We start from the raw sequence: 20,532 nt of genomic DNA, 5'->3' as shown, positions 1-20,532 counted from the left end.
CTGGCTGTGGGGATGGGTCCATGGCAGAGGATGCTCCTGGGGCTGGTCCTGCCTGGGGCTCTCCAACTCCTCCCCAGTAAGGCCACCCAAACCAGCAACCACACAGGACTCCTTTCAGCTTTTAAAATAAAAAACCATGGACAGGTGGCTTTTTTTTATCCTGCCCTTGAGTGATGGTTTCCTACTCAGAGCTTTAGGAACTGGAACCCAGTCCACCCCTGGGGTGATGCTGTGGACCCAGGAGGGAGGGGAGCCCCGGGATGTGGCAGGGCCCACGCTGAGCCCATGAGCAGGTGCAGCGGGACGAGGCTTTTTGGGCGTCCACATCCCAGCATGCTGAAGCTGTGCGGGGCAGGGGAGCCCTTGCAGCCTTAACTTTTTTTGGGCCCAGGGTTGTGGGAGCTGGGTGAGGATGTGCAGAGGATGGGGCTGTGCGCAACTCTTTCCCCAAGCCTAGGAGAGGAGCTCGGCTGGGCATTTACGATGGGGATTTTGGGGAGGTGGCAGGGCCAGGCTAAGCACCAGAGCAGGACGAGGGGGCTTACACAAGGCATGTTTCGTAATGCCACTGGGATTTACGGATTTGGTTTCCACGGGGCTGCCCTGCAAACAGAGCCGAGACCCCGCTGCGAGGGAGGGAGGAGGAAGGCACGAGACTCCAGATGAAGGGCAGGGGGGAGCGGGGAGGGAAAACCCGGACCTGTGCCAAGACCGCGGGCAATGCCGCCGTGGCCAGGGGCACCGCATGCTCCTCTCCACGGGAGACCCCCCAACCTCCCCATCCCCTTCCCACGCCAGCCCCGGCACAAGGCTCAGCTCCCTCCTAGTGCTTGTCGGACATTTGTCTGCAGCCCAGCGATCAAGACGGTGCACGACAGGGGAACACCGTCAGCGGAGGGCTTCCCCGACAGCCCTGTATGGGGGTGGCAGAGGGGACCTGTGCTCCTGTGGCCACCGTGGCGACCCGGCCATCATGGTCACTGCAGATAAAATAGTTTTGCAGATTCACGCGCAACCCCTGGCATCACCGAGTGGGTGCTTTGTCCAGGGAAAAGGGGTCCTGGGAAAGGCGGCAGCCCCAAGAGGGACCCACCCAAGGAGGACCCACCCCAAGGTGTTGTGGCCAAATCCCTTTGGGGATCTCTCAGCCAGGTCTGGTTATCCCCCTCCCCACGGCCCCTGGCCCCAGGCGAACCCACTCCCCCTTGCTCTGCAGCATCCGCTCCCGCTCCCCCTGAGCACGGGGCTTGCAAAAGCTCCCACGCTGTGCTGGCACCGTATCCTACGGCTAAATCCCGCTGCTTAAAGGCGGGCTAAACCTCCTCGTGCGCCCAAGGCCACCCCTCGTGCCCCCTGGAATTAAGGGGTTTACTCGAAGATATCTGCACCCCACGTGGGTGGCACCCGCGGGGGCCGGGCACTGCTGCTGCTGCGGGGTGGCCCTGAATGGGCACTTTGTGCCGAGTGCCCCAGTCCCCCCCCCGGCTGCCCGCCCCATACGCCTGCACCCCATGCTGCTTGCACCCCGCACCGCCCTGCGCCCCACGCCACCCCGCGCCCCCATCCTGCCTGCGCCCCACACCGCCCTGCCACCCCACGTGCCTGCTCCCCGTGCCACACTGCACCCCACGCTGCCCTGCACCCTATGCTGCCACGCACCGCATGTTGCCCTGCAGCCCACGCCATTCTGCACCCCGCGGGACTCGAACCCGCCATCTCCCGGGGCGGCCGGAGCAGGCGGGAGCGGCCGGTGGCGGGGAAGGGAAGTGAGCGCTCGGGGGCGGGAGCTGTTGCCCGGGTGACGGGCCGGTACTTCCGGGCGGGAATTTCGGGGTGACGGAGCTGAGGCCCGGAGGGCGGCGGCGGCCGCCGGCAGCGCGTCCCCGGCCCGGCCGGGCTCCTCCGCGGCACCATGGCCCAGCGCATCCTGGCGCTGGCGGCCGAGGAGGTTCCCGAGCGGCTCCAGGAGGCCCTGCAGAGCCTGGGGGAGGGCGAGGTGCGGCGGTGGCCGGCGGGCTGGGTCCTGCTTGCGGGGAAGGGGAGGGGCGTGCGCCCTGTCAGGCGGGCGAAGGCGGCTTCTCGGGTGCGGTGCAGCTCACAGCATCCCCTTCTCGTTGCAGCTGGGCGATATGGTGACCACGCAGGCCCTGAAGGGGAAGGAGACGGCAGCTTTGCTAAGAGGGATCTTCAAAGGTGGGTGATCTCCGAGCTGTGCTGCGGGGGGGCGGGGCTGTGGCCCCAGCCCCGCTGATTGCCAATGAGCCGGCGGGTTGCAGGCTGGCTGGGTGAAGTAAGTGGTCAGCAGCACAAGGAAGTGTCAATTTCGGTAAAAACCAGCTCGTCAGGGCTGTCGCGGGGAAAGATGACATCCAAAAATAGATGTGGGGAAACAGGAAACTGGACTAATATATTTTTTATGAACTGTTGTAAGCGGGCTTTGCTTTTGGGAGCCCTTAGGTACCTTGGAGTAGAACTGGGCTGGCCAGCTGAGACTTAATTGCCAAGCTGATTCTTCTCAACATTTTCACACTTCCTGATCTCCAACAGCAGGTTGAGTGAACCACAGGGTGTGATAACAGGGTTGAGTTGAGCTTAGCTGTTTATCCACGAGTTCTCATTTTCTGTGCTCTGTTTATCTGTTTTGTCAGATAGATAAAATAGGGAGTTGCAGTCAGGTGACAGTTTAGCCCTGCTAATTTCTTGTTGTTTAGCAACATGTTGTTACTTAAATACCTTTTTTCCCTTCCTTATTTGTTTTCTTTATTTTCTCATTGTAAGGCTCCCCTTGTTCCCAGCCAAGCGGTGTTCTCAGGAGGCTTCAGCTTTACAAGCACTGTGTCCCACTAGTGGAGTCAGGGGACCTGCATTTGGGCAAGGTGTCTGAAATCATAGGACTGCTGATGCTGGAGGTAGAAGCTCATTTGGTCTGGCTTTCCTGGGCTCTGCTCGGTATTGTTTCCTATGTAGATTGAGATATTTCAGTAGGCCACTGAGGAAGATGAGTTGTGTCCTTTCCACAGATCTACTCTGGACTAAGCTGGTGTTGGAATTTGCTGTGTGTGTAAATGTGATTATCTTTGGATATTTAGGCTTAGACTCAAAACTCCAAACCTATAATTACATCAGCTTGATTTACTCCTCTGTTCTATAAAGGGCAGTGCAAAATAGAGATGTTGGGGCTGAATTCCCCTTTTAGGGGAACATTTCACTCAAGAAACATTGCCCTTTTTTGCTGGGTTTTGGTGACAGTTTGGATGTATACATTGAATTCTGTGCACTGCCTCAGGCTCTTTCATGTTGTTGTATCTTCTCCCAGGCTCGCCAGCTGCCAGGCCATGCGTTGGCTGAGCTTGCCACCCTGTTTGTTGATGTTATTAAAGGCGGCAGCCTGTCTAACGGGAAATCCTTGGAGTTGTTTTCCACTGTTCTCACTGCATTGGCCAGTTCAAAGGAGAGTCTAGCTTATGGGAAAGGTAACCCCTCTCAGTTCCTTCTCCCCAGCCTGTCCTCCCTTCCTCTGGAATCAGCTCCTAAAAGACTTTTGCTGTTTCAGGTGAACTGAATGGGGAAGAGTTTAAGAAACAGCTGATAAATACCCTGTGCTCCAGCAAGTATGTACATCTCTGCCAGCTCTTAGTCACATGGCAAAACAGCGTGCTTCATATTGTGCTTTGAAAAAGTCATCATGATGAGCTGGATGTCACCGTCTGTGTCCTGTTTTATCATCTTTGAATCTGTGCCCTCCGTGATGGTGTCTTCTCTGGCTGGGAAGGCATGGGAACACCCTGTTCCCAGATATTGTAATAGTGTTGCTTGAACTGATCTCAGGAAGTGCTTGTTTTTATTCCTTTCTCGGCATTTGTTATTGTGGGGGCTGGGGCATTTCAGAACCATTATAAGTCTGGGTGGTTAGGGTGACAGCGGTGATTTCTAGTGGAAATCTGGATTCTAATCTTAGTATCAGAATGCAGCAGGGAAATGGTGACATTGAATAATTGTGTATGAGTAGGGAAGGGCTAAGCGGTAATTCTGCTTGCTCTCAATTTTCCAATGTATTTTTGTTTTATCAGGTGGGATCCTCGGAGTGTAATACATCTTGCCAACATGTTCAGGTAATTTTCTTTCCCTTCAACATCACCACTTTCTTGTGCTGTAGTCATATCCATGTCCTATTTCACATGTAGTTTGGGGCAAGTACAAATAGGAGGTCTGACCATACCAGACACAGCCCCATGGATGGTTGGTCGATGAACATCCACATCAGATCCATTTGGATACAAAATGCAGCTGAGCAGGCATGTCCCAAAGACTGGGCATACCTGCCCAGCTAGACAGGCTTCACTGGACATCATGGTTTTTATTCCATGTGTGAGTGAGCCTTGGCAAATTAACATTAATGAACAAGCATAATGTGGAGGAGATCTAAGCATCAAAGGTTGAAGAGAATCCTGGGGCAGTGATAAGGTATTAGGGATCTGTAGCAACTGCTTCTGGTAAGGACTTTAGGAGCACTCCCTGCCTGTCTGTATGTTAGTACCCTTTGTCTAGTTATGGGTTGAATCTGCTGTGGGATTCTGAAGGAAATTAGCAAAAATGATTAGGCTGCATCTTTGATCCAACAGGGATATTCCACTATTGGGAGAGGAGCTGCAGTTTGTGGTGGAAAAGGTCCTTAGGATGTTCTCCAAATTAGACCTGCAGGAAATTCCTCCTCTGGTCTATCAGCTGCTGCTGCTTTCTGCAAAGGTAAAAGCTCACAGGAGCTGGCCTCCCCCTAAGTATATACCATGAGATAAAAACATGTATAGACTGAGCTATAGGCTGGATTTTGGCAGGGATTCTGATTGTTCCCAAACTGTGCTGTGGGGAGCAGGACACAGCAGGACATCAGTAGTTTGTTTTTTTCCTCTTAACTCCCTCTAGCCTGAAGAAGCTGACTGCTCAGAGGAAGATACAATCTTGATCTTCTTTGTGGGGAAAGAAGGACACTTGGGAAATAAGGGACAAGCATAGACCTAGCAGGCAGTAGAGAGGATTGGGTTTTTTCGGTGTTCTTAAGCGTGGTTTTTGCTCATGCTCTGTATGCTATAATAATAGCTTATGCAGTATGACTGTCTTCTGGGTTGTAGTCTGACTTGTACTGGAAGTGTCTCATCTCTTGTGCTCTTCCTGCAAGCAGCAGCTGCCAATGACATCTCTGCCATTTGACAGGGTGATCTGGCTCTTTTGTTTACTTCATTTGTGACCAAGTCAATGCCAAAATGATCCAGTCAAAGACAAGATCTTTGTGTGTTATAGGAGGTCATTTGGGTCTACTGGCCAAAATGTATTGTTAGATTTAAGGTTAGGAGTCTGAAAGCCTTCCCAATTGATTATAACATAAAGGATCCTTTCTAATTAATAACAACTTTTAAAACAACCAGAACATCTGAGAGCTTCAGCTTCTTCCAACTCTTTGATAAGTGCAGTCAAAGGAAATACACAAACTAAACCAGAGTTGCTTCATCTGGAAATGACTGGCTCAGGAGACCTCCCCCACCTCAGCGATTTATGAAGGGAAATGAAGGATACCATGACATTTGTAATTGGTGTGGGAATAGAGTGTAGTTCTCTGGGATACTGCAGGCCCTGCAGTGGCTTAAAGTAATGTCCTGCCTTGCAGGGCAGTAAGAAGACTGTTTTAGAAGGAATCATCAGTTTTTTCAATCAGTTGGATAAGAGACAAAAGGAAGAACAGAGGGTTCCACAGTAAGTTCTTTCTCTGTCATCCCCTTTCTTTACTAGCTGGGTATTTGTAGTCACCCTGGTCCTGCCCAGGTGTCATGGTTTAACCCCAGCCAGCAACTAAGCACCACGCAGCCACTCACTCACTCCCCCCCATCCAGTGGGATGGGGGAGAAAATCAGGAAAAGAAGTAAAACTCGTGGGTTGAGATAAGAACAGTTTAATAGAACAGAAAAGAAGAAACTAATAATGATAACACTAATAAAATTACAACAGTAATAATAAAAGAATTGGAATGTACAAATGATGCGCAGTGCAATTGCTTACCACCCACCAGTCAACACCCAGTTAGTCCCTGAGCAGCGATCCCCCGCCCCCACTCCCCCCAGTTCCTATACTAGATGTGACGTGCCATGGTATGGAATACCCTGTTGGCCACTTTGGGTCAGCTGCCCTGGCTCTGTCCTGTGCCAAATTCTTGTGCCCCTCCAGCTTTCTCACTGGCTGGGCATGAGAAGCTGAAAAATCCTTGACTTTAGACTAAACACTACTTAGTAACAACTGAAAACATCAGTGTTATCAACATTCTTCACGTACTGAACTCAAACATAGCACCATACCAGCTAATAGGAAGACAATTAACTCTACCCAGCTGAAACCAGGACACCCAGGGCTCCTTGAATTTGAATTGTTAAACCTCATACAAGTATGTCCTCCTTGATATATAAGAAATGATTTATGGCTTTGAATGGCTTGGGGTTTTTTTCTGATAAAACTTACAGATCAGTGGACCTTGAGGTAGCCACAATGCCCCTAGACCAACTCCGACATGTGGAAGGCACGGTTATTCTCCATATTGTTTCTGTTATCAACCTGGATCAGGACCTAGGCGAGGAACTAATCAGACTTCTAAAGGTATGATAAAGATGGAGCAGGCACTGTTCTTAAAGATGTTGGAGCAGCATTTTTTAAAATTAATTGGTTATCTGTAGAAGGGATTTAATAATTTTTATGATCGCAGTCATGTTCACTTTAAAAAGTGCTACAATATGTTTGAAGAGCTGTGTGCCTGATAGTTTCCCTGAATTTGCAGGATGCTGCAGTTGAAGATAAGCTTTCTGACTGTTGCTTGCCATTTTCTAGACTGAGCAACAGAAGGACCCTGGTAGAGCCCTGTGTCCCTTCAGCGTGGCTCTTTTGCTATCGGTTGCAGTAAAACACAGACTGCAAGAGCAGGTATGTGGGTGATAAGCTTGCAGAGAACTTCCTTGGGGATGTACACTGCACTCCTTGTAAAGGAAAGGAAGCATGGTTAGGTCATAGTCCCATCAGAATTAGGCTTAAAATGGTTTCAGGATGCTCATGGGGAGGCAGTTAGATCATTGGTACGCTGTAGTTTACCGAACACTATAAAAGACCCCAGAGCAATATCAGAATTTTCCAGAGCTGTGATTCTTGTGCATTGGTTTTGTAGGATGAGAAAAAAAGCAATGTCGTCTTTTTTTAATGTTTTGGCTCTGTGCTGGCCACCTGAAGAGCATCTGGCAGCAAGTTACCCTCCTTGAGGCACCTAATGAGCTTGGTGTATTTGTCCTGAGAAAGAAGTGAGTTAAGATTTTTGGCAGGCTGTACTGGTACTTGTGCTCTGGCTGGTGCTCTTACTGGAATATACCCAAGACTATACAGGTCCCATTTCAAAGATCATTTCCTCACACTCAATGATTTTATGTTCCAGATATTTGATTTCTTGAAAACATCAATCACAAGAAGCTGCAAGGACCTGCAGTTCCTTCAGGCTTCCAAGTTTCTGCAGGATTTGTTTCCTCAACAATATGATGTAACCGCTGTAATTCTGGAAGTGGTGAAAAATAGGTGTGTTATTGCCACACGCTGCAGAACGCTCAATGGGCTTTGGGAGGGGAGAGAGTTTCAGCCTCACTAGTATGCTCTGGGATGCTAAATACTGCTGAGCAGGTCAGCAGGGAACAGTGTCAAAATCCAAAGTTTTTATCCCAGTTTTATATTGGTGAATTAAAAAAAAGCAACAAAATGCAGCTGTATAAATCCGCCCCCTCTACCTCAAATCTTGGCATCTGCTGGTACAAAGGACTAAACTGATTGGGACCCTATCTGTTTCTTACTGGTAAAGCAGCTGACAGTATGAGTCATGCTGCCGGCTGTAGTTTGTGTTCTGATCAAGGGATGAGTGATAGATTCACTGTTTTCTTCCCTCACATGGTTAGTCCTTTAAACATCCTGTGGGGTAGCTCTGTGATCTGTCACTAGTCGTCCTTTAGTTTGATGCGAGGCTTTCCTCTTCTGTCTTCCTCTCTGACTTGAAAATCTTGGGATCAGTAGGGTATTTGTGCATCCTGACTGTAGCCTACTGCCTCGTTCAGATCAGACTTGAGTGCATATCATTCCCCATAGTGAGGAAAACTTCAGACTAGAAAGGAAGTCTGATGGTTGGAGAACCAGGACTGCAAGACATGTTGTGCTGAGCACCTGTCCCTCAGCCTAAAGACAGTCATAGAGCTGTGAGGGATGTCATCTTCCCTGGAGTGATCAAGCATCTCTCACTACTGCTTTGGACCCTGGAATAACTGCAGAAGATTTTACTTTAGACTGCTCTAATCTAAACCTTTTCTGTGACTAAATTGTTTCTTTCCTTGTCTGTTTCATGTTTTCCTCAGTGCGTTTGGCTGGGACCATGTTACTCAGGGTCTGGTGGATCTTGGCTTCAGCCTAATGGAATCATATGAACCAAAAAAGCCCTTTGGAGGAAAAGCTGCTGATACCAGTTATGGCCTTTCAAAAACACCAGCTCAGCAGGCTTGCAGACTGGGAGCAAGTATCCTGCTGGAAACGTTTAAGGTAGTGTATGTTTTAGAGAGGGGTTTTTTTGGGTCGGTGGGGGACTCTGTTCTTATTCTCTCTTGGTAAATGGTGTCAAAACCTTGTCTGCTGTATCCATCATGAGTGTTTTACCAAGAATACTAGATTTAGTCTCCTATTTGCCCCTGTCCAGCTGGAAGAGGCCATCCTTATAAAGACCTAATCCTAATTTCCTCCAGCTACCATGATACTTGCATAATCCCTATTACAGTTTCCAAGAAACTGCAGAGAAGATAGAGAAATTCAGAGGTACAAAGAAAATCTGTCAGAGGTAGGATTGAAACCAGTGTCTTCATCTGTGGGATGCAAATTTACCACTTCAGTGATCTGACGCATTATGTTCTGAGTATACTGTGTGTGCGCCTCTGATGTGCTGGTTCTGATTGGCCTGGGATGAAATCTGAATTGATCTGTGTGAATTTAGCTGAAAGGGGACTTCTGGCAACCAGTCCCAGCTTACCTGTCAGATCTGGATTTGCTTTGTACTGCACAATGCCTGTGCTGTGAGGTATAGCAATATCTGAAATTTACGTAGGTTTTGATTTTTATTTATTGTTCTTTCTCATTTCAGGTTCATGAGCCCATCAGAAGTGATATTCTTGAGCAGGTCCTGAACAGAGTCCTCACAAAAGCAGTGTCTCCTGTCAGCCACTTCATAGGTAACAGGAAAGAGAGAGAAATTTGTCCTGCTCCGTGGACACTCAGAACATAGCTTCTCAGAACAAGTTATGGAATCATAGAATAGGTTGGGTTGAAAGGGACCTTTAAAGGTCATCTAGTCCAACCTCCCCTGCAATGAGCCGGGACATCATCCACTAGATCAGGTTGCTCAGAGCCCCATCCAACCTGACCTTGAATGTTTCTGGGGATGGGACATCTACCACCTCTCTGGGCAACCTGTTCCAGTGTTTCACCACCCTCACTGTAAAAAAATTTCTTCCTTATATCTAGTCTAAATCTACCTTCTTTTAGTTTAACACCATTACCCCTTGTCCTATCACAACAGGCCCTACTAAAAAGCTTGTCCCCATCTTTCTTCTAAGCCCCCTTTAAGTATTGAAAGGCCACAATAAGGTCTCCCTGGAGCCTTCTCTTCTCCAGCTGAACAACCCCAACTCCCTCAGCCTTTCTTCACAGGAGAGGTGTTTGATCCCTCTGACCATTTTTGTGGCCCTCCTCTGGAACCAATCCAACAGGTTCATATCTTTCCTGTGCTGAGGACTCCAGAGCTGGATGCAGTACTCCAGGTGGGGTCTCACCAGAGCAGAGTAGAGGGGCAGAATCACCCTTCCTTGACCTGCTGGCCACGCTTCTTTTGATGCAGCCCAGGATACAACTGGCTTTCTGAAGTTCCTGCTGAAGTGACCTGAAGCCAAGAAAATGGGTTGTTCCTTCCCCTCTTACTGAGGTGTCAGCTGCATCAGATTACCTTGTGTTCATCACAGGTGAAAAATATGTTTGTAGGCAGTTGCCAAAGAACAGCTGATGCACAGAAAGTTGGTATCCGTCAGTCAGTAACTTGTTACACATTCCTAGCCTTGCCTTCCTCCTTGTCCTTTGGCAGGTACTAGGGAGTCGCTGGGGCTGCTGAGATGCCTGTGCTGCAGCCTTTTCTCTTATACCTCAGTGCCCTCTGGTGGGGCGAGGCCCTTCAGCTGGGTTGTGAGCATTTTACACTTTGTGCCTGCAGCAGAACTCAGATTTTTTTATGCTCTTCCTGTCACGACCTCTCTGTGTAATGGAAGGGCTTTAATTATTCTGTAATTGTTAGCTCTATAGACATCTTTTGCTTAGGCTTTTCTGGCCCCTTGGCAGCAGCTGCTCCTTTTGTTCTTTTATTTTTCAGACTTGCTGTCCAATATTGTAGTGTCTGCTCCTCTTGTGCTTCAGACTTCATCCTCCAAAGTTACAGAGACCTTTGACAATTTGTCCTTTCTGCCCATCGACACAGTGCAAGGGCTCCTCCGGGCAGTACAGGTAAAGCTTTGCATTTCTCCATGAATATCCTTGCTAGTTTAGTTCCAGTGACAGCTCTAGGCCACAATTATATGCATGATCTAATAACCCTCCTCGTAAAATAAACCTTCATACTTTGCTGTAGGTTGTTCGGTGTAGCATGGAACTGTTCTTCAAGCATGGATTTGCATGTGCCCTTTAGCAAAAAGCATATGGTGCAGTCTGGCATGGTACTGAAACTGCTCTGTGCTGACCTTTCATCTGGAAGATGCCCAGATGCTGCACAGTGTCAAAAACTAAGTATACAGTGTTTAGCTGAACAGCTGTAGCTGTCACATTGATTTTTTTCCTTCCAAGCTCCATGTCACTATGAGATATTGCCCTGGCATTAAACTTTTACCTGCTTCGTCCAATCTGGGGATAACAGTTCTTTTCCCAAATGCTTGCACGGTGTCCTCACTAACCTGCTAAGGTGTCTCACTGCTACAGTTTTCTGGGTTTAATTTTATACTGTTTTAAAATGTTTTGGTTCTCCTACTGTACTGATGACAGTATTGGAAATGCAGGGCCAGATGGGCCTGAGGAAGATGAGCTCATATGCCCCAAGGGCTTGGCATGCCTTAGTGCTTTTCTCTCCAAAGTATATCTTCCTTTCCAGCCTCTGCTCAAAGTCAGCATGTCAGTGAGGGACTCCCTGATACTTGTTCTCCAAAAAGCTATCTTTTCCAGGTAAGCTGGGAAGGGAATTCTTTGAAAAGATTTCTACAACTCATTTATGTTTTTGGAGCAGAAGTATTTTTTGTTTGTTTTGGCTAAGTGTCTTCTTACTATGTTCTTCCCATAACTAGATGGTGACATCTCCTACCCCTTTAGCCTAGGACTGTAATACAGTCACAGCTCTACTGAACTGAGAAACAAATCCCAACCCCAGCTGAATAGGCTTTGGAAATTCAAAAAGCTGTTGGGAGCTCCAAATAAGTAGGCAAAATTAAAAACAATTCCAACATGTGTCTACACAGCTGAGTACCTCCAGATGCTAGGGAGAGTCTGGAAGGAACCACTGATCAGAATGCTGAGCTGCCATCTTCCCTCTGATCCCATACAAGGTGGTAGAGTAGTAGGCTTGTTGTCTTGGTAATGCTTTGAGCAAACCAACCTGCTGTCTTCATAATGCTGTGAACATAGACTGGATTTTGTTGGGCAGTGGCTGCCTGGTTATGAATGCAGAATTCATAATTTAGGATTATTATTCAAGGTCTTGGGAAAGACCTGGGGTTTCGGTGAGCAAAGCAAAACACCAGCTTTTTGTGAGGAGTTTTCCAACTCTGAGCTCTGTGAGACTCTCCCAGTTTTCAGCGGACATTTAATGCTTGGGTCTTGGTCTGGGGCTCTACCTCTGTGAGCATTGCAAGGACAGAAAGGAAATAGAATGTTGTGAGACCGTAGAGCAAGGGAGTTCCCAGCAAACTGCCAAGCTCTTTACTACTTGGGACTGTGCTGCCCTCTTGGGGAATACAGTTCCACTGGGCCCAGTCACTTTATTTGTGGACCCTTTTTCATTGCTGAGTTGATCTTGTATTTTCTTCTGAGCTTCTTGCTTCCGTTTTTCCTTATGCTTCTCTTTCCTTCCTGACTCACAGGCAGCTCGATGCTCGTAAAGCTGCGGTTGCTGGCTTTTTGCTTCTGTTAAGAAATTTTAAGGTTCTGGGCAGCTTGTCCTCTTCCCAGTGCAGCCAGGCCATTGGTGCCACTCAGGTAAGTACTGTTCTGCAGTCCCTGGTGTGGATGTATGAGACAGTCTTGTGTCTAATATGCACTGTTTGAAACAACTCAAGAGCAGAGTGTTTCCCCAAAATGGAAATATAACTTCAGTAAGGATTAGTCCTGGAAGGAAAGCTTTGTGAAGTGCAATGTGCAAAGAGAAGCTGGCCTAGGGATGTTGCTTCTCAGAGTCATTCTCTCTTAGAGCACCAGTATTCTGGGGAGCATTCACACTGCTCCATGATGATGATAAAGAGCCTGGCAGCACACTAAGGACTATTTCAATGATTGTTTAGGGGCTAGGCCTGTTATCATCTTGCTTCTGTGTTGTGATATTTGAGAATTGTAACCAGTATGATGTGACTAATATTCACTCTCAGGTCCAGGCAGATGTTCATGCCTGCTATAATTCTGCAGCTAATGAGGCCTTCTGCCTTGAAATCCTGGGCAGCCTGAGGCGATGTCTGAGCCAGCAAGCGGATGTTCGACTCATGTTATATGAGGTAAACACGGTTTCTTCAATCTCCGTTTAAACAGCCACTAGCTCTTCTGTAGTCTGGTTCTACTGTATCCCCAGGTAAATAATGATCACATTATTGTGGAAAACAACCTATCATCTCAGTTATGTTCTTCATGGGACACATGTACCAAGGACTACCTTTTTTTTTTTTTTTTTTTTTTTTTTTTAATCCTTCTGCTTCTTTTTATTTTGGACCATTATAAGCCCAAAGACGCATTGATGTATCTTCCTCATCTCATGCATTGCTTAAAAGCAAAAATGTGTCAAAGTCTCTCTTCCTGTGGTGTGGCCTCAGAAATGGGAAGCATGTTTGATGACCAGGAGGAGTTCTATAACAGGCATTGGATAGATGCAGAGTTGCTGGGAGTTAATGATGGGCTCGGAAGAAAACCCTGACTGGAGAGTATGGGGAAACTTCCTTAGAGACTGCATCAGGGATCTGTCTTTTCTCCTCTTCCTTTTGCAAGTTTCTATAAAGGCTTGTTTGTCCCTTAGATTTCTTGTGGCAAATGGCCTAATATAAAGAGCCATTTTTGGGTGTGTATCTTGGCTCCGGAGGTAACTGGGGTACAAGCTTGAGGAAAAAAAACTGTTCAGGTCAGACAGATTTTGTTTCCTTCTTGACTTGGTTGGACTGACCTTTGGTGAGCTGCAAGTTTTGGGTGTGTTCATCACTGTTGCTATAAGACTTGTGCTTGCTTTATCCATCCACTGAGTTTTCTCCGTCTGAAGGATTTTTTGCCTCCTACAGTTTCCCCACTGGCTTGTTTTGCCTTTGAAGCAGGATTTCACAGTTTGAAGTTGGATCTAGTGCTAGTGTTAAATAGCAGTGAAAGTCACTCTGGGCTTGATGCCACCGCTGCTAGGGAGATACAGCCTGTGAGAGGGCCCCTGTGAGGAAATTCATACTCTTTCTGATTCATACCTTCTTTCTGTCGTGCCTTCGCTTTGCCAGGTATGGGGTTTTACGCTGAGCACATTGTTACTTCCTCATGGTTCCTTGCAGTGCTAAAGGGTCGTTGCTGTCTTATAATGCCAACTTATTATGCACGCGGTTCATTTTCTTTGTTGTGTAAGCCAACAATCTTTTCTTCCTGTCTTCAGGGGTTTTATGATGTCCTTCGCAGAAACTCCCAGCTGGCTAGCTCTATAATGGAAACGCTTTTGTCCCAGGTAAAGTACTGCTATGTGGCATGGCTGCAGAGACTCTAAGAATTCTGCACTGCGCCCGGTATGGCAAGCAATTCAGGTTACATATTGGGAAAATAGTTCTCCCTTACACTGGAAACGTGTTTAAGTGTTGCAGCACTTCTCTAAGGAGGTGTTCAAATCCCTGCTATGTTGAGAGAGCAGACTAGGTAAACGTCTGGAGACTGGTTCATATCCTGTCACAGGGTGGAAGAAAAAGGATCTCTTGGAGCCCTTTCCAACTCTTCAGTTCTGAGGTGCTGTGAGAAGTGTGAGCCCAGAGAAGTGCTTTGTGCGCTCCCTGTTCCTTAGCAGTGCACAGCAGTTACCTTCCCATACTTCCCCAAGGATGTGTGCTGACACAGTAATTATTATTGCTGTCCTCCCATCGGGAGAATACCCAAGTCCATGTAGGATCTGGGAGGATTAACTCATCCCCCAACAGTGTTGCTCATGGCAACAAGACAATCACATTTCCTCAATCCATTGGACAGGCTGTGCTTTCTTTGAAACAAGTAATTTTCTTTCCTTTAATCATCCGTAGAGTTCATGCTGACTAATTCTAGCTTTCCCATGACAGTATAGGGCCTGAGAAAGGAAGATGAACAGAGCCAAGGCAGCTTTTGTGTAGCAGAGGGCACTTAATGGGAACCTGGTGTAAATATATAAAATTTTGTAGCATCATTATGTATATAACTTGGCCTATTTGGTTCTGATCCTATATCAGTAGTCAGTGCATATCTCCTTCCTCTGGTATGCCACACAGCCAGGAACTGGTGCAAGCATGGTCTCTCATGGTTTTGTTGTAGTGGCAAGTGTAGCCTCCATAACTGTCTGCACCCTTAGGCCAGGAAGCTGGATGCCATAACAGGGCCAAGCATTCAGTATGGGTGACAAGCAGCTGAAGCAGTTACTTTTCCTCACTGTTTAAAGGATGGGTAGCACTGCAGGTCAAGTGTAAGCGATGTTGCATGTTGAGGCAACACAACAGCAAGTGGTCAGATAAACTTGTTCTAGGGCAGTGACGTGTCCCTGAGAGGTACATAAGCAACTCAGGAGGGGATTAATAGCTAATAGAGCAGATGACGTGGCTCATGTACGTGTACAGTCCCATTACTATAGTGCCAGTTTTCTTTCACTCTGTAGAAGGGAGTACAAAGATTATCATATTCTGTTTTCAAAGAACTTAAGAGGCTCAGTTACCAAGTAACTGGTTATTTTTATTTCTTGTTTTCTTTGGCAGATAAAGCAATATTACTTGCCCCAGCCAGACCTCCTGCCTCCACTGAAACTTGAGGGATGTATTATGGCTCAAGGAGATCAAATCTTTCTGCAAGAACCACTGGTAGGAGCTATACTGGCTGGCCACAGCTGCAAGCTCATCTGTTCCATAGCATTTTAGTTGTGCTGCTACATAAGCTGAATACCTTGAGTTTCTTCAGCCTCTTCTAGCCTGGAGCAATTATTTTAATGACAATAGAGCTGGGCTTCTCACCTCTGTCTCAGGGTATCTATTAGAGCTCTGCTAGCATAGTGGTTTAGGGGACCTGTGTGAAAAATGCTCTAGGAATAGTGTAGTTCTGTTATCCTCTATTGAGCTTACCCTGTTTTGTTTTTTTTTCCCCTCCTCCTTCAACTTAATTCCACATAAAATAGTCGTGCAATGTGTGTGTAGCAGGGGGAAGAATCTGCCCTTTGGTTTTGCTCCTCTGAAATTGTTGGAGATGAGACCTCAATGATTCACTGGATTTCTGAGGGAACAATTTCAAATTAATCACTTCGTTTTCCCCTAAGGAAGCTTCCGTGTTGTACTGCAGTAGCTCACGCAGGAAGGGAGCAGACACTTCAGCTAGAGTGAGAGCCCTTTTGGAAATTCCCTTTCCATCTCTTTCAGCAGTTGAGGTAGCTGTGTTGAGGGAGCAGTGGGAGTTAAGCCTTTACATCCCGTATAGGCAAGCTGAGGCAGACAACGTTGTCTGAAGCTAGAACTGTGTACCTGTGTGTAGGATTATAGATCCCCCTCATTCTGGGAATGAGGCATATTCTTGAGACTCACGTGAACCTCTGAAGGCAGCTATGGCTCTTTGCATCCAACTATAACAGTCTGGCCTGTGTCCACTTCTGCCAGTGACCTCCAGCTAGAAGGCTGAGTGTGATTGTGTGGCTGCTTCCTTCAGGCCCATCTGCTCTGCTGCATCCAACACTGTCTCGCCTGGTATAAGAGCACTGTGCATCTGTGCCAAGGAACTGAAGACGACGATGAGGAGGAGGATGTGGGATTTGAGCAAAACTTTGAAGAGATGCTAGAATCTGTCACACGACGAATGATCAAGAGCGAGTTGGAAGACTTTGAACTGGTAAATCAGATTTTCAGTTTGACTCAGTGGAAGAAGACACTGAGTTCTTGTCAGGTTTTGAAAAGATTTTTCACTTGTTTCCTTTACCTCTTAGGACAAATCAGCAGATTTTTCTCTGTCTTCTGGTGTTGGTGTAAAGAATAACATCTATGCCATTCAGGTGATGGGAATTTGTGAGGTCCTGATTGAGTACAATTTCAACATAGGGAATTTCAGGTAAAACATCAAATCTTACCCTCCAGCGCTAGCTGTGCTATACTGTGACTTGCTCTTTGGAGTACAGCCTCATTGCAAGCACAGGATAATAGTGCAAACACAGAATCAGAATGATATTTTCTGACTGAGTGCCTTGTGGCACAGATATTCACAGAACCTTGGGGAATGTCTTCCTTTTGAATGTCGTGTGTTGTGGGAGATGGGATGTGACATTTTGTAGAAGAGCAGGTTAAGGAGGAATGGAATGCACTGTTAGGGAGGCAGGGAGATGTCATATGTCATGGTTTTATCATTTAGAAAGTGTCATTGTGTAATTTGGCAACTGAAGCTTCTAAATGGGAAACTGTAAGACTGGATTTTCTCCATTAATGTTTTCTGCCACTTTATTGCAGTAAGAACAAGTTTGAGGATGTCCTAGGCCTGTTTACATGTTACAACAAACTCTCTGAAATCCTGAAGGAGAAAGCTGGAAAGAATAAATCTACCTTGGGCAACAAAACTGCACGAAGCTTCCTGTCCATGGGTTTTGTATCTACTCTGCTCACAGCTCTGTTCAGGTGAGAAGGTGTCACGTCTGGAGTAGCTTTAAGGCCTTTTCCCAAGCTGCTTTCGTGGTATCTGCATGCTGGCTGTCTTGTGCGCTGCATACACAGTACAGGCATTTTCATTTCTGTAGAAAGCATGCATGGTAACAGCACTTGTTGTCTGGAGAGCATCATAGTCCAGACAGGAACCATAGCTGTGCAACTCCTGGTATTGACAAACCAGCTTTCCTGGACCTTGCTTATGACTTGTAAGACCCCGGAGGGTCTCTGCTCTTCCAGTCCTGGGCCATTCCCCAGACGACAAACTCCAGTGTTGAGCTCAAGTCCTCTATGGAACAGAGCCAGACATCCATTCAACCATGTCTGTTAGTGTGTTTGGAAAGGCTGGTGGAATTTTCTATTCTCCAAGTGTTCACTACAAGCTGCTAAAACAAAGGGTCTTTTCCACCCTGAATTCAGCTAATGATTTTATTTGTAAATGCATATTTAGACTTTGAATCTCGTAGGCCATCCCCATGCTTTTTCAGCGCATCTTCAATTCGCTGACAGTGTTCTTGATTCTTCAGGGACAATGCCCAAAGCCATGAGGAGAGCCTGGCAGTTCTGCGCTCCAGCACAGAGTTCCTGCGCTATGCTGTCAGTGTAGCTCTGCAGAAGGTGCAGCAGCTGGAGGAGACAGGACAAACTGATGGGCCAGATGGACAAAATCCTGAGAAGATGTTTCAGAACCTCTGCAAAATCACACGGTGAGTCACTGTGGCATGTGAAGACATCACCCCTAAAAAGCAGCAATGCATTTTGGGGATTTTTGATTCTCAGGTAGGGTTTTGAAAGAAGAATGCAGTCTATACTGTTTAAAACAGTTATTGTTACTGGGTTCAGATCATTGCCTTTCTTTGCTCCTGAGAAATCAAGTGGAGGCACTACAGTTTCTGTGCCAGAGTGAGTGATACAGTTCCAATAACAGTACTTGGCCTGGAAGAACCAAATGCTGTTGAACTCTCATTTTCAGCCTCTTTCTGACTTTTGATTCATCACTCATTGTCACAGAGGAGGTAGGATGGTTACAGGCTGGATTCTTGAGGCCTCTGGGATGCAATGAAGTTAAAATTAACTTATAGTTACAGTATAAAACAGATGTAAGAGAGACACATGCTTTAGAAAACATTTGTTTAGGACTTTTGCAAGATGCTTGAAGACATTCATGCATCTAATCCTTTGGAAATCCAAGAATGTGAACCATGTAAATGTCTTTTGGGATCTAGGTCATATCTGCATGGGGTCTTTTCAGATCCCAGTCAGCAGAGAGCACAAAATGCAAATTACCCCTGCCATGAATAATGCCTGTTTTGTGTCTCGCCCCAAATAATAGAGGCTATTTTTGCTGAAGTCATTAGGACTACATGTGAGCTACATGTTTTGCGTGATTGGACATTGAAACAGCATAAGATCATCTATGCAGGCAACAGAACTAATGAGAAGAAAGGAGGGGGAACAAAAAAGGGAAGAAGTGGGCTTAGGGGAGCAGGGAAAAGATGTTTGCCTACAAATAGAAAAGTCTCTTTTGGGCCAAACAATTTTGCTTTCTTCAAAGCTTTTCACTTTGCTTTGCCTGCCTTTACCTTTCTGATTTTATTTATATAGAGCCCTATAGTGATATCTGACATTTCAGAGATTCAAACTGCCAAGAGAAAAGCTCTTTTTGTCACTGACAGATTTGACACCAGTGGTCAGTGTTTGGGTAGTCTGAGAGAAGCAAAGCCAGGTGGAAGAAATGAATGTATAAAGATGGACTTGAAATGGGATTGGAAGGTCCCTTGGCACCTGGAAAGAATTAAATTATTTAGGTGTGCAGGATGAATGCAGTAGCTGTTTTGCTGACATTGAAACAAACTCTTCTTAAATATTGATCTCTTCTTCCACTTTCCTATAGGAAAAGGACCTTCCAATTTAGTTATATTAAAAATATGATCCTTAGAGTAGAATCTGTGATTAGCCCTGAACTAGTTCTTGCACTGTGCAGCCAGCTTTACTGGAGCATGTGATGTTAACTCATCTCCCATCCTGCAGGGTTCTGTTTTGGAGGTACACTTCAATTCCCACTGTTGTTGAAGAGTCAGGGAAGAAGAAGGGCAAAAGCATTTCACTTCTGTGCTTGGAAGGTTTGCTGCGGATCTTCAACACGGTGCAGCAGCTGTATACTGCCAGGATCCCTCAGTTTCTACAAGCCCTGGGTAGGCACATGATACAGTTCTGCTCTGGTTTCTAGCATTCGTGTTCCAGCCCATGTGTAGGCAGTTAGGGACCCAGTGCCCTTTATCCATAACTAGGGAGAGAGGGGGCTGGTCCTTGTCTCTCAGTAACAAGGTAGGCTTAGTAGCATTGGTTTTTCACACCAGAGGCAAGTTCCAGAGATACCTTTACCTGCTTTTATGGAGCTCTCAGTCTGTCAGCAGAGGATAGTTGGGGTCTGATATAGCATTCGTCTATCTGAAGTTTGCCTTTAACACATTTTTGTGCTCACCACGGTTTTGCAGTCTGTATTCCTCCTCTAGCTGTGAGCAGTTGCAGTCTTTCCCACTTTTGGAAATAAATCCTGTATTCTGCTCTTGGCATTTAGCTTTTTTCTGCACCTCTCTGTCTCTGCCAGATATTACTGATGGTGACGCAGAAGAAACGGATATTAATGTCACAGAGAAAGCTGCCTTCCAGATCCGACAGTTTCAGGTAAGTACCACTGTGTGCTGCAAGTGTTCCAAAGCAGTGGTAATTCTGGCAGAAAATGCTGCTAGCTCTCTGTTGCTTGACCACAGGATTGAGTATGTGATAGCAACTGTGACACTGATTCACTGGCAGTTCAGAAAGGTTTCTGATTCTTAAGGAAAGCTTATTCAGGGTGCTGTGCAGAGTTGGATTGAAGTGCATATGTATTTACAGAGCTATAGGGTCCTTCAGTGCAGCATAAACTTACCTGAGTATTGTAAAAGTCACAGTGAATCATATGCAGGCCTCTATGTAAGCACTGATAACAAAAACCAGCACTTGCTCTTTAGAAGAGTCCTTTTTTTTATATTCTTTGTCATTCTCCTTGTTGCTGATTCCTTTATCTGCTGCAGCTTCTGGTTATTTGTTTCTTAAAATAGCCCTGCAACAAGCATGCACACTTAGGGACTCTATCTTTCTTTCCCATGATCAGAGGTCCCTGGTGAACCAGTTCAGCAGTGCTGAAGATGACTTCAACTCCAAGGAAACACAGTCACTCATCACAGTTCTCTCCACTTTGTCCAAACTCCTGGATCCAGCCTCTCAGCAGGTACTTCACAACCTTCATGGGGTGGCAGGGATGGGTGCTGTAGCCATAGGTGTGGGA

At 46.5% G+C, this 20,532-nt stretch overlaps 1 protein-coding gene across 2 annotated transcripts in view; it reads left to right on the top strand.

Moving 5' to 3' along the window:
• The first annotated feature begins 1,805 nt into the window (after positions 1 to 1,805).
• FANCI (FA complementation group I) overlaps positions 1,806 to 20,532 on the top strand; it is a 26,291-nt gene continuing 7,564 nt past the window's right edge. For both annotated transcript variants that reach the window (XM_069798450.1, XM_069798449.1), the window contains exons 1-26: positions 1,806 to 1,996; positions 2,121 to 2,193; positions 2,779 to 2,909; positions 3,317 to 3,473; positions 3,554 to 3,611; positions 4,071 to 4,112; positions 4,623 to 4,746; positions 5,663 to 5,748; positions 6,507 to 6,639; positions 6,868 to 6,960; positions 7,460 to 7,596; positions 8,418 to 8,598; positions 9,191 to 9,278; positions 10,466 to 10,596; positions 11,234 to 11,304; positions 12,216 to 12,330; positions 12,717 to 12,839; positions 13,961 to 14,029; positions 15,288 to 15,389; positions 16,222 to 16,401; positions 16,496 to 16,617; positions 17,010 to 17,174; positions 17,729 to 17,908; positions 19,233 to 19,396; positions 19,813 to 19,889; positions 20,359 to 20,475. In XM_069798450.1, coding sequence (XP_069654551.1) covers positions 1,913 to 1,996; positions 2,121 to 2,193; positions 2,779 to 2,909; positions 3,317 to 3,473; positions 3,554 to 3,611; positions 4,071 to 4,112; positions 4,623 to 4,746; positions 5,663 to 5,748; positions 6,507 to 6,639; positions 6,868 to 6,960; positions 7,460 to 7,596; positions 8,418 to 8,598; positions 9,191 to 9,278; positions 10,466 to 10,596; positions 11,234 to 11,304; positions 12,216 to 12,330; positions 12,717 to 12,839; positions 13,961 to 14,029; positions 15,288 to 15,389; positions 16,222 to 16,401; positions 16,496 to 16,617; positions 17,010 to 17,174; positions 17,729 to 17,908; positions 19,233 to 19,396; positions 19,813 to 19,889; positions 20,359 to 20,475 — 3,003 coding nt within the window. In that variant the 5' untranslated portion in view covers positions 1,806 to 1,912. The remainder of the gene's footprint in view (positions 1,997 to 2,120; positions 2,194 to 2,778; positions 2,910 to 3,316; positions 3,474 to 3,553; positions 3,612 to 4,070; positions 4,113 to 4,622; positions 4,747 to 5,662; positions 5,749 to 6,506; positions 6,640 to 6,867; positions 6,961 to 7,459; positions 7,597 to 8,417; positions 8,599 to 9,190; positions 9,279 to 10,465; positions 10,597 to 11,233; positions 11,305 to 12,215; positions 12,331 to 12,716; positions 12,840 to 13,960; positions 14,030 to 15,287; positions 15,390 to 16,221; positions 16,402 to 16,495; positions 16,618 to 17,009; positions 17,175 to 17,728; positions 17,909 to 19,232; positions 19,397 to 19,812; positions 19,890 to 20,358; positions 20,476 to 20,532) is intronic.

The sequence above is a fragment of the Haliaeetus albicilla genome, chromosome 12 (genome assembly GCF_947461875.1).
Source record: "Haliaeetus albicilla chromosome 12, bHalAlb1.1, whole genome shotgun sequence".
In the NCBI taxonomy this organism is placed as follows: Eukaryota; Metazoa; Chordata; class Aves; order Accipitriformes; family Accipitridae; genus Haliaeetus; species Haliaeetus albicilla.
The sequence above is the reverse complement of the archived record's forward strand: the minus strand, read 5'-3'. Positions and strand labels throughout refer to the sequence as shown.